The 17,031-nt window shown below is 38.3% G+C and overlaps 1 protein-coding gene across 1 annotated transcript; it reads left to right on the forward strand.

Annotated features, from left to right (window-relative positions):
- The first annotated feature begins 4,421 nt into the window (after positions 1-4,421).
- On the forward strand, positions 4,422-13,516 carry LOC131232836 (cell number regulator 6-like). The gene is made up of 4 exons (XM_058229325.1): positions 4,422-4,894; positions 5,884-5,998; positions 10,953-11,218; positions 13,030-13,516. The coding sequence occupies exons 1-4, from the start codon at positions 4,784-4,786 to the stop codon at positions 13,249-13,251; spliced, it is 714 nt and encodes a 237-aa protein (XP_058085308.1). The 5' UTR covers positions 4,422-4,783; the 3' UTR covers positions 13,252-13,516.
- Positions 13,517-17,031: the final 3,515 nt, after the last annotated feature.

Below are 17,031 nucleotides of genomic sequence, written 5' to 3' on the forward strand. Positions count from 1 at the left end.
CCAAGTTCTGTGGACCCCACCATAAGTACGTGGAATAGAACGTTTTAAGCCATGAAACAAAGAACGAGCCAAATTGAAATTTAGAATAGACTCCACCACGTAAAATGGTAGGGAGAGTGATGTCCACAGTTGAAATCTTCATAAGATCCACCGTTATTTTTATTTAAGATCTAACTTGTGCATCAGTCAACACAGACATCAAAGAAAGCACAACTATTAGCTTGATCAAAAACTTCTGTGGCCCATGAAAGTTCTTAATGGCGGGCGTCACTCTCCCACTGTTTTCTGCAATAGGTTCAGCCGAGCTTTGGATCTAACTCATTCTTTGGCTCGGACCCTTAAATGATCTCGGATCTAACTCATTCTTCGGCTCAAACCCTTAAATGATCTCTCCAAATGGATGGACGGTGTGGATACAAAATATACATAATGGTGGAGCGCACGGAGCTTGGTAACGTAACTTCAGCACTGAGTCTTGCTGCTCAACCTGTCAGCAGCTAATCCACATCCAACCGCAGCATCCTCTCTTCAGGGCGTGTTTGGTTGCCTCAAGTTTTGAAATTCTGCACTAAATTAGACTAAATAATAAGAGAGACGTGTCCTTAGATAGGCCACTATCACAAAATCAGATTGGTGGAACGATCATGGCCCTGTATTTCTCAGGATGCTTGTTTGCTAAATCTAGACCATTGCCAAAATCTCATCTTGGCCATCCACTGACTTTTTAAAAATAAACTAGTTAAGCAATAAAAAATCCTGCCTTTAATTTATTATCCATCAGAAGTGAGGTTCATCACTTGGACCATTTAGTTCTGGCTTATTATACGGTAAGCGTGCACTGCAATGGCACTTGTGTATGAAAAATCACACTCCAGCAGAGTATGAAAAATGTTCTCTAATAAATTCTCCCACGTAGAGTAATCAGATAATTGTCATGCAACCCGTTGCGAGCCTAACATTTGTGATAAGAGTGTGAATTGTTAGAGAAAATTATAGAAACATCACACGGGATGAAGATAATTCACCGTGTGGGATTTTCAAGCTCTGCTCTTTCAACGGCCCATGGCATAGACCGTTCAAGAGGCCTTTCATGCATGTCATAGGTAAGATGGACAAGACACCACCATTTAGAAACTTGCTGTGAATAATCACCAATTGACTCCTCCGCAAAAAATTGAACACGATTGCTTGCAAAAGCCGTTGGTCGGAACTTCCTTGGGTAAGAAGCTGGTGTAAAATATTGATTAAAATTATTTTAAAGAAAAATATATATAAAAGTATGAGTGATTTTTTTGTAAAAATTCTTGAGAATAGTACTATATTGGGAAAGAGGTAAGAAAAACTTGAGTTTATGTGAGGTACGGAATACCATTATATATTATCTGGTTGATCCGTGGAGTATCGTGGCTTGCGTGTTCCAATGCAAATGCATGTGTGCAAAGGCATGTAAGACAATGTGGATGTAGAGGCGCTAGTAGTGCACTTTGCACTTCACGAGACGAGTGCAGGTTGCAGTGCGATAGAAAAATAGGTCAAGTGGTTGGGATGAGTATCAATGTCTGAATGAGACCTGTATGGCTTTTATAGAGGCTGAAAAACTAATTGTTGGAGTGAGTGTACCTCCTCATGCACATAAAGGTTGCAGTGCAATAGAAAAATGGGTCAAGTAGTTGGGATGAGTACCAATGTCTGAATGAGACCTGTATGGCTTTTATAGAGGCTGAAAAACTAATTGTTGGAGTGAGTGTAACTCCTCATGCACATAGATTATGACCATGCAAAAATTGATGCATGTGGGTAGCCAAACAGTTACAAACAGTTAACCATTGAGTCTAAACATCCAGCATGCAGCAGCTATTATTCTACATACACAATTATTAGAAACTGCCAATAATGGCTGGTTTCTCACTAACAAATAGAAAATGGTCACACTGGTTAATGGCTTTGGACCAAAACGGTTAGCCACCTTAGCCTATATAAACAAGGCATGGATGGTTCAACAATCCATCAGCAGCACTCGAATCACACTCACATTAAGAACTAGAGAAAAAAGAGCAATAAGTGTACTCTAAGCAAATAGCAAAGTTCATGTGAATCTTAGCCATGAGACTTCGAGAAATAGACTAGTGCAGTGGTTTAAAATTTTTTATTCTCTTTCTTATTTTGGAATCTTTTTATTTTTATTAATCTACCAGAAATTTGTATATAGAGTTCCATTCGTGGCTCTTCATATTTGCTGAACGTAGATCCACACCTAAGCTTGTCATATCCTAAAAGTTGTTTGTCCAAAACCTAACAACATTCTTAATTTGATTGAGAAATGACAAATAAAACTTTAAAGACAGCATAATCATACGTGCTTCGGCCTATCATAATATTTTTGATTTGACCATTTTATGAATATTATAAATCTATGATATTATTTTCCAACAGAAGCTATGTAGGACCACTGCGATGTTGTTAGAAATTCACCCTGTTCGTCAATTTTACTAGATCATGTTAAGACATGAGCTCAAATATAAGACATATTTAAAACTTAAGTAGGTTACACGAGTTTGCGGGGTTACATGAGATTTGGTGGCATTAGACTATTTCTGATTGCTTGCCAGCATAGTTTAATTAACATAAAATGTATATCGGTATTAATTTTGAGATTTTAAGAAATTATACATTTATTTCATTGAAATAATGTTAGTATAGAATAAACATAATTATAGTACAATGATATAATAAATGAATAATTTTGAAAGTTTATTTTATTTTAAGGGTTATCAAGATTTATATATATCTGGTTGATTGGTGCTAAGTGTTATGCATGTATAATTAAGATTATGGTGGAACTCAGACTAAATATAATTATCATATCTAATTAAATTGATCAATGAATTAAACTAGTGCACTTTGTGTACGAGTTATGAACTGAAATTCGGATCTGAGGGTGCATATTCTATACCTGGATTTCGGGACATGATAAAAGTAGATCAACTTTTTAATTTAATTTAATTTTATATTTTATATTTACACAAGCGCACACACCCCCACACACTCACACTCACGCCCTAGTGGGATTTCACAGCCTATGGATCAACTTCTTCAAGGGAAAGTGATATAGAGAAAAGAACTTAAAAGCGTGGATGTAGAAGACATAAATCAAGGTGGGCCCCACGGTAAGGGCCTTACCGCCTTGGTTGAGGCCGGGCGCACCCTAACCTGCTGCCGTTCAATTGTGACGCAAGTACACTTTTCAATAGAGGTGGAGTCTGTTGTACGCAAACGGCGTCCTTTTGTCGGAGTATAAAAGATAAAACAAGACTTTGAAACTCACGAAAAGTGTGATAGATAATGGAAGGCAAGGCTCGGAATTACTTTTTTTTTTTTTTCACAAGACCGTACACACCACATGGTACTCGAACTCGTAAGCGGATTTCCTGCAAAAGCATTTCGTGAAAGTTTCTGTGCCTAGATGCTAGCTGTGGCCACAGCGAAGTTTGTGAGAAATCCACCCTGTTCATCCGTTTTGTGAGATCATTTTAGTGTAAGAAAGAAAAAATGAGGCAGATTCAAATCTTGAATGGGCCACACGAGATTGAAAATTGGGAAAATAAATTCTTACCCTTTTAACCTTTATGGGCTCCACGTTTATGTTTATATGCCATCCGAACTGTTTATAAGGTCATTACAACTGAGAAATCCCATTATTTCCTCTTTGCGTGGCACACTTGAGTTTTGGTTCAACTCATTTAATCTCATATCCTAAAGTGGGCTAGCAAACAGATGGACGATAGCCTTAGAAATGCTTCAACGGTGGTCACTGAATCCCATTATTTCATGGCACACTTGAGTTTTGGATCCAACTCATTTAATCTCATATACTAAAGTGAGCTGGCAAACGGATGGGCGAAGTAGATTTCTCACAGACATCACGGTGGCCCCACCTAGCATCCCAGCAGCGCAGGAACTTCCGCCAAAGCCTTTAAGTAAATCCCCGTCGGTCGAACTCACAGGTTCTACCGTCGCGCACAGCGCCAACACTTTAAAATTATACACACACACACACTCACACTATACTATACGTGTGGCATATAATTAAAATTTGAAAATAAACGGTCCAAATTAGTACATCAATTTAGATGTACTGCAAACAAAGAATTACTGAATTACACTTATTTTACTGTTTTACTATGGGATTGGTGGAGATTTTTTGGACGGTTGAAACGAAAAGCACACAATGGTCCTATTTCAACAATCAAGTGTCCATGAAGGACTGCTCAAGCAATCCGATTTTGGGATTATGACTCAGAGGGAGTGGTTTTCACAATTTATTCGGTTTAGTTTGGAGATAATATATGTCAAGTAGACAATTTACGAGTGCCTGCGTATCAAGCGTAATACGCTGCTAGAGTATCAAACAGCTCCATGTAGGCATCGACAGTAAAAAGTCGCGCGTTTCAGAGTAATCGTCGTCTCTTTGAAGTCGGACATGAGTTTGTAAACGCATTTAGGAGGAAACGGACCCGAAATCTTCTCGTTTCCGGGGCATTCGGATCCTATCCGTCCGTTCCCGGAATCTAGGGTTTTGCGTTTGCGATCTTTAAGATCCCTTGGGAGTCCGAAGAGGTTCGTTGGATTTGGAATTTTGAGTCCGTTTTAGGTTCTGATTTGACTAGATATAGCGAAGCTGGGTTTTAGGCTTCTTCTTCTTCTTTCTTTCTTTCCTTGGGGAGAGAGAGGGTGGCGATTTGGGGACTTTGATTTCGGATCTGTGTTTTGAGTGTTGGATCTGATGGCGGAAGACAATGTGAAATCGCGATACGTGAAGCTAACGAAGGAGCAGGATGCGCCGATCGAGGAGATTCAGCCTGGAGAGCTCAATCAGCCCGTTCAGGTTCCTCAGGTTAGCGATTTGTCCTCTTTTCCCCCTTTCGAAAATTCATTTGATTTTATTGGAATCTCGATATAGTTTTAGTTGAAGCAGTGCTTATCGACTGCATCTTTCAATTGCTTCTTCTTGAAATCTTGTTAGGATTGGCTAACGGTGATTTATCTGGTTTGAGATTTTTCCTGGCCTTGCAATGGGATTTTCGGTATCATGTTTAATAATCTGGTTATACCGCCCTGTTTTGAATCCGATTATAAATGCTTTTTCAATAGTTTTCAATCTGTCCTTTAAAAAAAAAAAAATTCCTCAATAATAACTAGGAAGAACAATTGGGTAAAGTTGATGTTAGGGCTTTGTTTGGATGTGCAAGTAAATTGAATTGCGAACGTGCCCACTTTAATAAAGAGGAAATGAATAAAACATGAAGATGTTTCCTCAAACTGTGGTCATGTAACTTTTCAAGCCCAACTTGAAAGTAACATAGTTGTAATTTGTAGTCCAAACGCTGGATTTGAATATGAAGGAAGGGAATTGCATTCTGGTTTTTTCCCACATATTTGGAGTAATAATTGCAATTCTATTCGTTAGTGCATCCAAATGCATCTAAATGCTTATCTTGGTCGTTTCCTGACTTCTCGATATGCCTGGATCTGTGATTTTCTTTATCATACTCTCGCAATGGAAAGTAGGTTCCAGTTTCTTCTAGTTGTTTGCTGCGTGTATCCATCAATTGTACCTTTAAACCGGCTGTCCTTATGCAATGGTACAAATGGGATGCTGTCAAGGTGGAATGGCAACTGCTTTATTTTTCTCTGAAAGAGTATCTTATAAAAATCCATTTTCTTATATTGTCATGCTGTTTTTTGGCTTTATTGTTTCTTCAGACTGAATCAAGTTTGCTTGTTAGTGTGATGTTATTTGGGTAATTCTGTTTGACTGGGGATCCCATTAGTAATTAATGATTTTTGCTATTGAATAAATTGGGTGACCGTGTTATTGGGCAGTTGGCTGGCCGCAGATGTAATGAATGTGGACAACCACTTCCTGAAAGTTATGCGCCCCCTGCAGATGAACCTTGGACAACTGGAATTTTCGGCTGTGCTGAAGATAAGGATAGTTGTAAGATTTCCTTGATCCATTCCTCCATTAATATTATCAAGTTTTAGGTATATAATCAGAAATTCAATTGATTATAAGTTTCCAAAGTCTTTCCTTCTGTGTGTGTGTGTGTGTGTGTGTGTGTGTGTGTGTGTGTGTGTGTGTGTCAATGTAACGATACAACAACAGTCTTAGGAATACAAGTCAAACTGAGTTACATTCTGGTGAAGTTACTTATTTCCATTGAAGCCATTTGTTTTAGCCTCATCTTTATGGTAGAATTTATGTCATGAGGTTAAGGCATTTTCTTATTTTCCTGAATAGTTCGGAGATATGGCAATTCTAGCTGCAGTTCTACCATTACTATAAGGGTGCATTTGGACATACACTCCAAGTTGCAGGTGGAAATGATTTTTGGCTGAATGGATGGCGGTTCATTTTGCTGCACCATTTGGGTGGCAGGAAAACAGGTCCACATGAATACCAGTTTTGTGTTTTCTACCTCAACCAATATATAGGGGGTGTGTCAGGTGCAACAAGCAGTGTTCTGGATTTTGATTTTGGGAGAAAGAATCCTGCCAGCTCAACAGTCCCCTACCATGGGGTGAAACTTGTGCTGAATTTTGGGTTGTTTGCTACATGTTTTGGGTGTTAAATGTCAGAGGCTACCATTTACTATTTTTGGAAGATGAGGGGCTGATTTGAAGATATGATTGTCAATTCTTTGTATATTTTACGGATTATTTGCTGGATATACTATTTTTTAGTCAATTACAATATGACCATATCTTTGTACACAGAGCGGTTGCTATTTTCCATCTATTAGATTGGCCTGTAATCAATCTAATAGTTGGAAAATCTCAATTGTTTTTCCCAACTATTTTGGGTCAGCAACATGTGGAAAATCTCAATTGTTTTTCCCAACTATTTGGGGTCAGCAACATGAATACTTTTCTACTATTCTACGGGCATAAGTTCAGTTTTTTTTTCCCTTTACACGCACTCACACCTCACACACACCCACGCACCCACACCATAGTGGTTTTTGACCACAATGGGTACTTGAACCCATGACCTCGTGTTGAAACTCTTGTGAGTCTACCACTGAGGCATGAGTAAGGACCCGACCATAACTTCAGTTAGATCATCTGTTGTCAAGTATTTTCTTACCACCTCTACCGATGTCCTTTTGGGCTTTGCCCTTGCCCTTTTAGAGCCTTCAACTTATACTAACTCATTGCGTCTAACAGGTATAGTTCTGCGAGTGAGTTGGTGCAAGTTGAAGCCACACTGTTTTAAATAGCTACACTATGTAATGTGTAGCTTAGCCTCAACGTTATGTAGCTCACATTACAAGATATTTTTCACTACAACATATGATATTTTCAATGATTGTTACATTATTTTTTATTTTCAATAAAAATTAGTTAATCTTTTCAATGCTTTTAGTAAAAATGATACAAGTAACAGTATTAAATCAGTTTTGTTGCTCTTTCTTTACCTTAAATACTTAATGATTACTCTTTCATATTACTTTAGGTGGCGTGTGGTTGCACCAAATATCATGAAATTTTGTTGAACCTCATTACTAATTGATGTAGGACGGATAGCCTAAACTATAATGATGCAAATGAATTAATAAACGGATTATTAAAGTAAATCAAAATATAAAATACTGCCAATCTATCACAAATCCAAAGAAATCAAGTAGTCAACTATGCTCAAATTTCAGTAGCTGCTAGTTATTCAGTGATTGGGGGTGTGGTGGTGTGGAATGTGGAGTGCAGAAGGAATCTCCTCGAGAACGAGGCTAAAGAATATGTGGCCTTGCTAAACTGTATTCAATGCGTCATGATAGATTTGGAAAATGCAGATAAGTTAGTGTGGAACAAACACAAATCAAGGAAGTTCTCGGTTAAATCGTTTTACAGGTGTATTGAAAATGGGGTTGAAAAGAAAGAAGAGATCTACACCAACAAGGTCTGGAAGTACCAAGCCCTTCCAAAGATTGTGGGGTTTGCTTGGCTAGTGGGCAAGAGTAGAGTTCTCACGGTAGACAATTTGAGGAAAAGCGAGATGATTATTACTAATGTATGCTTGTGTTGTATGTCTAATGAGGAATCAGCGAATCACCTATTCATCCATTGCCCCTTCATCAGTCGTATCTGGCCAGATATCTTATCTTGTTTTGATATGGCTTGGTCCGCCCCTAATTTGACAGGAAATCTTCTAAAGGCTTGGCATGGTACATTGTTGGGAAAGAGAAGGACAAAGCTATGGAGATTGTCCCTTTTCGCTGTTTGGTGGGCAGTATGGGAAGAAAGAAATGTAAGATGTTTCAACGGGATTTCAAACTCGGTGGAATATGTAGCTTCTAGAGCTAGAGTGTTAGTTGTTGAGTGGGCGGTTAATGTCGATAAGTTGAAGGGATGTAATTTGCTGTTTTTAGGTGTGTAGTAGGCTGAGTCGCACCCTTGGCGGTGCAGCCTTGTATCTTTTGTATTTCTTTCTTTCTATTAATATAACTCGTGACTTTTCAAAAAAAAAAGATTATTGATCGGAAACAACCCAATGGAAGGTAGAACTTCCATCTAGCATAGGATGCAATCTAAATCTAATGATTCACTTACCCTTTGTAAGGGTTTGAAGAATTAGGGTTTGTAGATTTAAAGTTTACAGAATTTGGGATATCAGGGTTAGGAATTATAGGTTTACGGAATTTGGGAGATTATGGTTTGGAATTTTAGATTCTAGGGTTAGGGTTTTAGGTTTAGGGTTATGGGGTTTTAAAAGGGAAGGATCAATGACCAAAAGAAGGAAAGAAAAGGGAATGGGGCTGGCCATATCGATGACCATACGGTTGTAAAGGGATGTAATTTGCTGTTTTTAGGTGTGTAGTAGGCTGAGTTAGTCCCTCGGCGGTGCAACCTCGTATCTTTTGTATTTCTTTCTTTCTATTAATATGACTCGTGACTTTACAAAAAAAAAAGAGATTATTGATCGGAAACAACCCAATGGAAGGAAGAACTTCCATCTAGCATAGGATGCAATCCAAATCTAATGATTCACTTACCCTTTGTAAGGGTTTGAAGAATTAGGGTTTGTAGATTTAAGGTTTACAGAATTTGGGAGATCAGGGTTAGGAATTCTAGGTTTACGGAATTTGGGAGATTATGGTTTGGAATTTTAGATTCTAGGGTTAGGGTTTTAGGTTTAGGGTTATGGGGTTTTAAAAGGGAAGGATCAATGACCAAAAGAAGGAAAGAAAAGGGAATGGGGCTGGCCGTATTGACGACCATACGGTTGTGTCTGTACAATCATACGGACAGGGGTTGGTCCGTACAGTTGCGTAGGGGTTCAGGTCTAAAGGGTTTTGAGGATGGTGGGACGGGATTTGGGAGGAAACAAAAGAAAATGAAAGAAAATAGAGAGGGGAGAAGAGAAAAATGAAAAAAAAAAACCTTTAAGAGAAGATATTTGGAATCACTCCATGGCTTTACACTAAACTCAAATCACAGGAGGAATTTTGCTCCAAAACAAAGCAAGGGCAAAAATTCATTCAATAGAGAATAATCCCTAGGCTTCACACATCCAAGCCTTATATACTCTATTTGGGGGTGTTTTTACAAAAAAAAAAAAACAAACACTCTTAATACTATAAAATGTCCAAAACACCTCTAATATCACCTAAATCATAAAATAAACTAAAATAATCTAACTAACTAAACAAAATAACTAAAACTAATGTCCAACATGAGTCCACAATCAAGATGACCCAACCATCAAAATGGTCCAACGGTCAAGATGGCCCATCATGCGAAATCCAATGGTTTGATGTGAAATCCAATAGTCCAATAGATGTATCCAATCGATCCAACAATCCAATACTCTCAACTAAGTAGCCCACTTGCATATTCCCAGTGTGGGGTCTTCAAGATACACAATCATGCATGTGGGGTCTTCAACGTGGCTAGGAACTCTAATTGGGCCCATTGGGCTCTATGTAATGATCACCTAGCTATAAAGAAACTGAGGTAGCTCTCCTCCTCATCTAATAAACTCTAAAAGGTGCTCAGATGTCTTCATCACTAATCAGTCTAATTTGGTGAATATCCTGAAATTGTTGCAACCAAATGCAGCCTTGATTAAATAAATAAATAAATCTAGAAGTAACACTATAGTTCACGCCTCATGCTTTAGAGGGGTGAATGCTATGCTACATGCTATTCTCTATTTAAAACATTGATTGAAGGATCTAAAAGGGCAAGGAGATGGCCCAAATGGATGTGGTGGAGGTGGTAAGAAAAGACTTGATGACCTATGGTCTAACTGAAGTTATGGCCCTTGGTAGAGTGGAATGGCGGAAAAGGATTCATGTAGCCAACCCCAACTAGTTGGAATTGACATTTCTACTGTTTAATTAAGAATTTTTCATTTTCTTCTAAGTATTATTAAATAAATTGTTAAGTTTTTAATAAATTCTTTATATCACTCATTTAATTATTTTTAAAAACAAAATTAAAACAATTTACACATTTATCATTAATTTATACATGCAATTCGTGCATCCAAACACCAAATACGCTATCCATAGATGTCTACTCCAATAGTTATTTTCACTGACAAGCACTAAATGTCCATTGTCATCACAATGATAATCATCATAAAATAACTATATTGAGATTACTCTACCCACAAAATGCTATGATGCATGCCAAATGGCCCTAAAGGAGATATATATGCATGTTATGAATTTTGAGGATTGCCACAATGCCAATTTCCTTCACTTGATTGCCTATACTCCAACTCCAACTTCTTGCTCCACCAAACCGACATCCACACACATATGCACACTTCTATTCCTATTTTAAGATGACCAACGTCTTGATATATCGTTGTGTTTACCATATTATATGAGTGTATCATCCTTCAAAAATAAGTAAATAAACTGATATCCCGTCCTTTTTGCCTACAGGCTGGACTGGACTGTTTTGCCCATGTGTGTTGTTTGGGCGTAATGTCGAGAGCTTGAGAGAAGACATCACCTGGACCAAACCATGCATTTGTCATGCCATTTGTGTCGAAGGCGGCATTGCACTAGCAGCCGCAACTGCAGTATTCCATGGCATTGATCCAAGGACTTCGTTCCTTATTTGTGAGGGCTTATTGTTTGCCTGGTGGATGTGTGGCATCTATACTGGTCTCTTTCGGCAATCTTTACAAAAGAAATATCATCTCAAGGTGATCACTATCTTTCTATGTATTTGCTAGTGGCCAGCACTTACCATACAATCATGCACCTGCACATAAATGGCCTACTATTGCAATTTCTTGATGTTGATATCCACTTGTGCCTGCTCTTTGCAAACATCTTGTTTTATGTGAGTGACATGCATTTAGTCATTCCTTTGCCACTAGAGAGCTGTATGCCTCTAAAAGGGCATGAACTTGATTGGAATAATTCTCAAATAAATTATAATTGTTCCAAAAATTTTCATTGGGGTAAGACTGAGTGTCGAAATCCTACTGTTAATGATTTAGTTCAAATCTTGAGCACATTGTTTTGCATCCCACTTTGAATCCCTTTTTTGATGAATCCTATGATTTACAATCATTCAACTTCTGATTTACAATTCAAATTATGTTTGGCCTCTTCTTTTTAAAATTTTATTGGCTTCCACTTCATATTTTGTTGGGCCTTTAATAATCTTTTAAAATGTATGGTGGATCTAATCTTTAATCTTAAATTGTGGAGCTTTTTTTTTCTAATGATGTCTCACCTCCTAACTGGTCGAAACACCAAATTGATCTATGACTCGTCAGGAATCTTTTATGGATGATTGCAATCATATTTACTCATATTTATTGTAGTAATGGTGTTTATGATTTGACTTCAACTTAAAGATGTGTTCTTTAAATATATATTTTTCCACGAACGTTAAATCCAAATTGTGTTTTTCTAGAATTTCATTATGTGATTTTAAACTCAAAGCCTTTTTTATTCTTTATATAATAATGAAAATTTATAAAAGATGTTTTTTAAAGGCCTCGTTAGGAACTTGCACTTTATGACTTTGACTTAAAAACATGACAGCATTTATGCTTTGAAGAGAACATTATTTTGAAGTCGATCGAGTTAGTTATAGGTTCTCAATATCATGGTTCTCAATTGATAGTGTCATGCTATGTTACTTTCTTGGTGCATATTGATGGAAGATGAACAATTGATGTGCTTTCTTATTTATTTATAATTTATTCAGTTTTGTCTAATTTTTAAGAAAATAAAAAATCTTACAATTTACGATATGATTTCTGATATGATTCGATTCAGGCTCTACTACGATTTGCAATACAATAACTATTATGGTGACTTTGATAATGAGTTTTCTTTTCCCAAATCAGGCAACTTCCACGCATCTACGTGGACTCTGGATTTTCTTACTGAGTGACTCAGACAGACTCGTTTGGTTTTGAGTTGAGACTCGACCAAGTTGGGCTGAGTCACCCCCTATTCTCAATCCTGACACCCAGTCCTAAACTGGGTTGGACTTGACCGATTCACATTCGACTCACCCAAGTCCTCAAATCTTGATGTGGAATGATTGACTTCTTTCTCGTTTTTTGCCCAGGCTCCATCAAGTCATTAACTATGAGTAGTCATTATTACTTGCAAATTGCAAAAAGTAATGCCTTAATTTATTGAATTTGTGGCAAAATAAATGTGGGATTGTATGTGTGTATGTGCCGTTTAGCATTTGTACATGCATACTGTGCGCAATCAAATATGCACATTCAATGAAAAACGTAATCTGCTATGGAGTGCACATAAACATGTATAGAGCATACACTGGACTCAGTGGGTGGATGCAGAGATATGTTGGATGATGACACAGATTGGGTACATGGATTGCATGGATCATTCATGATATTTATGGCATAGATCATCATGAATGACAAGCGACTATTCATGATGTTTGGGGTACTTGTAAATCCGAGCAACCCATTTGGTCTGCTTGTCGTTTGCTGACTCTTATTCTTGTAACTGTCTGCAGAATTCTCCATGTGATCCATGCATGGTTCACTGCTGCATGCACTGGTGTGCCCTCTGTCAAGAGCACCGAGAAATGAAGGGACGCCTTTCTGATAACGTCATCATGCCCATGACCATCATAAACCCTCCCCCCATGCAGGAAATGAACATGACCGAGAACCGGGTGTCCGCAACCTCCGAGAATGGCGTGGAACATACTAATCTGGAGATACAGGCGTTATAGCTCTTTGAAAAAATGGTTTTGGGGTGTCAGGAAAATGCAGGTTTTTTCATACTTTTCTTCTTCTTCTTCTTCTTCTTCTTCTTCTTTTTTGTCAGGATTGATAATTAATACAGAAGTGAAACTCTGAGATGCCTGATTATATGTTAGTGTTAAGACGAAGAACATGACCATTGGTTATCAGCTGTGATGGGCATACCTTGTTCTGGTTTGGTAAAAAAGAAAACGAAAAAAAAATGAAAACAGCTATTTGAGCAATGAGCTACTACACGTTCAGGATTTACAAAAGTCTGTCTATTCTCCCCGTTTTTAGGAGATAAATCTTGATTAACTGGCTTACAGGCAAGTGAAAAATGTTTACTGATTGGATGACAGGCATTGTCCGGTTGCCGGCAACTTCTGGGCAATGTTTTGTGCAGTGTCTACATGGACCGCTCATTTCATATTACATTTGCCTGTATGTTATGGCCTAGATGGGCCTGTGAACACTTCCATGGAAGTTGGGAAGTATGGGCCTGTGAACATTGACCATTTGATTTTGCTCCTATAATTTGAATCACTATCTGTGTTGTCTTTTTGACTGCCCATCTAGTAGCCACCAATTGCATGGCTATGATGCGTTTGGTCAACGTGATTTTGGGTTGTGCTCCATCCGTAATGGGCCTGTGATTTGGAACATACGATATAGTTGCACATAAATCTAAACCATCTGGATCCAGCGGCCATTGTGAATGGAGCATTAACTAGATCAAGGATAACAATCCAATTGGTGGACGTAAAATCATGATTATATTGATCAGTTTGTTCCAAATTCAACGGCCAAAATCAGATGGCTAAGGTTGTCTCCATCGTGTTTCTCTGGGCCAATACTAGAGCTGGGCATCGAGTCGAGTCGGACCGATTAGGGCTTACCTGACTCGGCCGGTTTTGAAATAGACCCGACCCGAACTTGACCCAACTCTGTACCGGGTCCAGCATGCCTGACCCGATCCGAGTCCAGGTCTGGCCTGGACTAACCCGGACCAACCTGCTCACAGGTACCGAGTCAGGTTGAGTCAGCACCGAGTCAGGTGGAATGCGGTGCATACCACAGGCTGAAATCACAGCTCAGAACCTAACCTGCCGGAATCGCAGCCTCTCCATCAGCTACACGGCATCTCGGATCTAAAATGTCAAATCTGGGTTTTCTTTTTTATATGTATGAGTCGAGTTTCAGATTGAGTAGAGTCAGTAGAGCCAGATTTTGGGTTGAGTTGAGTTACTGGATGACCCAAACTCAATTCAGTTTGAGTTCGGATTGGACAAAGTCTACTTGGTTTGGATCGACTCACCCTCTTGGTTCAGGTCGAGTCGGGTCTGAACGGACGAGTCAAGTCATCCTGTGCCCAGCTCTAGCTAATATGCTTAAGGCCAGGTTTGGGTTTCTTGTTTTTGCATGTGTCGCCCATGGATTAGTAGTTAGTGATGGCCCATGCAGAGGGAGTCCAGCTCTGGAAAATTATCCTAATCCTTCAATAGGTGGCATACAAATAGACGGTTAAGGAAGTAACTAAGCTCACATTAACCAGAAAAAGGCAAAACATACTGCAGCTAGATCATCCAATCTTGAGGATTTTGTGTTCCTGGGCTGGGCTGGGCCATTCTAGGTCAGGCCTACCATTTCAACAATTAGATCACTAAACTGTGTGATCCACGTGTACAAACTTTTAAGCTAAGACATTTTGCTGCATCGTAGGGGACTCATAAAGAAAAAAGAAAAAAGCGAGAGTTTTTGGTTGTTGGAAATTGAAATTCATGATTTGTAATAGTGAAGTTGTTTGACACCCTTAAAAATTCTGGATTTCAATTTTTAAATTGTTCAAAATGGAGTACTTTCATCCTTTACAATTTCATGGGAGGCTCCTAGCTTACAAAATCAAAGGATCTTGGCTCATCTCCCGTAGTCATTGCTACCATCTTTTCTTTATGCATTTATGTTCACTCATAACTTATGATATTTTCACTTGTATTTACACTATGATAATATGGTATTATAAAAATCAAGCCGATACAATTATTATATGAGTTGTACCATGGAAAAAAATTTGATGATCAACTTAAAATGATTAAAAGATTTTGTTTATTATAATATTTTTGTAAGTCACGATCTGATGATAGATTCAATGCAATGATCATCTTATATTACACATGTTGTATTTAAAATATTTGAAAGCTTCATTTCATTTATCATAGTTTGAATGCACTTCCAAAATCATGGCCCTTGAACATTATTTATCAGTTTTAAGATTTTGAAAATCCATGCTACGAAATTGAACAAAAATTTCAAGATTTCAATTCGATGATCTCACACAAGCCATGAGCACATGGACGTTCCTCTTATACAATGAACTAGTGGAATGATATAATCCGCTACCCTCTTATGTGGTGTGGTAAAATCCAAAGCATGCATATGGTGGGTCCATTTATCAAGAGTCCCCCTTTTGATTGGATGGTAGGCTGGTGTTGAAAAGCATAGCTAGGCAAAGCATATTTGAAAGTGGTTTAATGAAGTCGTCGAATTATATTAAATGACAGGTTATTGTGAGAAAAGCAAGTTACATTTGAAAGTTGTTTGATGGAGTTGCCTGGTTCAAATCTTACAGCAGCCTTTGTCCAATCAATTCGTGCAACGTCATGCCTGCAATGACCACACAATATCCCATCTGCATTCATTATTATGACTGCAGACAAGCCATTATCATTACTGCTGATAAACTGCTAAAAAAATTTGCTTTTCACTAGCCTAAATTCAAAAATTCTTGATCATAGTCATTCGTTTATGTAGCATAGAGTCCAGAGCATGACCAATTCAGATCATAGGGCCACTCAGAATGTGGACTACAGTGTGCAGCAACAGACACTGAGCTCTCAATCACGACAGGCAAAACAAAAACTAAAAAGTGAACCACACCCCGTGAAATAATAGTCACTGAATGCCCACCCTTAAAATTCCCTAAGGCCCAACATAACATGGCGTTTATTTTCCATCCAACCTGCTGATAAGGTCTGACCTGGGCGAAGAGAAACACAAATATCAACCTTATCCAAAAATTTTGTTGTCCCCGATGAATTTTTAATGGCCAATCACCAGTTTTTTCATGTGATTAGGTTGACCTGCGGTTTGGATCAGCTTCATTTTTGCGACCATGCCCTAAGATCAGCTGTAAAAACTATACTTAAAAATAGGAATCGAGTTCTCTTTCTATTGGACGGCATGGATATACAACACATACATCAAGGTGGGTTCCACCGTCAGGGAAACATCCACTCTAGTGTTTTTACCCGGATAACACCGAAGCCGCCCCCCAAAGGAAACAGATTGGCTACTCCCCTGCCACCAGCCAATGGCTAGTGGTCGTTGCTCCATGGGACCTACCATAATGTATGTTTTTTCATTCATGACGTCTATCTATTTTTCCAAATCATTTTATGGTATGAGACCAAAAATGAGATATATCTCAATCTTAAGTGGACCACATTACAAGAAACAGTGTTGAATGATTGTCGACCATTAAAAACCTTTTGGGGACCGTAAAAGTTTTGTATCAAGATGATCTTTGTTTTTTCCCTTCATCTGGGCATGTATAAACCAAGCAACAGATTGGATGTCAAATAAACAGTACAGTGGGCCTTAGGAGGATTTTAATGGTGGATATCCTAATACTATTGTTTTCCTGTGGTGTGGTCCACCTGAGATTTATATGCCTCTCCTTTATAGAGCAAGCCCTAAAATGATCTCTAAAA

Source organism: Magnolia sinica, chromosome 18 (genome assembly GCF_029962835.1).
Source record: "Magnolia sinica isolate HGM2019 chromosome 18, MsV1, whole genome shotgun sequence".
NCBI classification, from domain to species: Eukaryota; Viridiplantae; Streptophyta; class Magnoliopsida; order Magnoliales; family Magnoliaceae; genus Magnolia; species Magnolia sinica.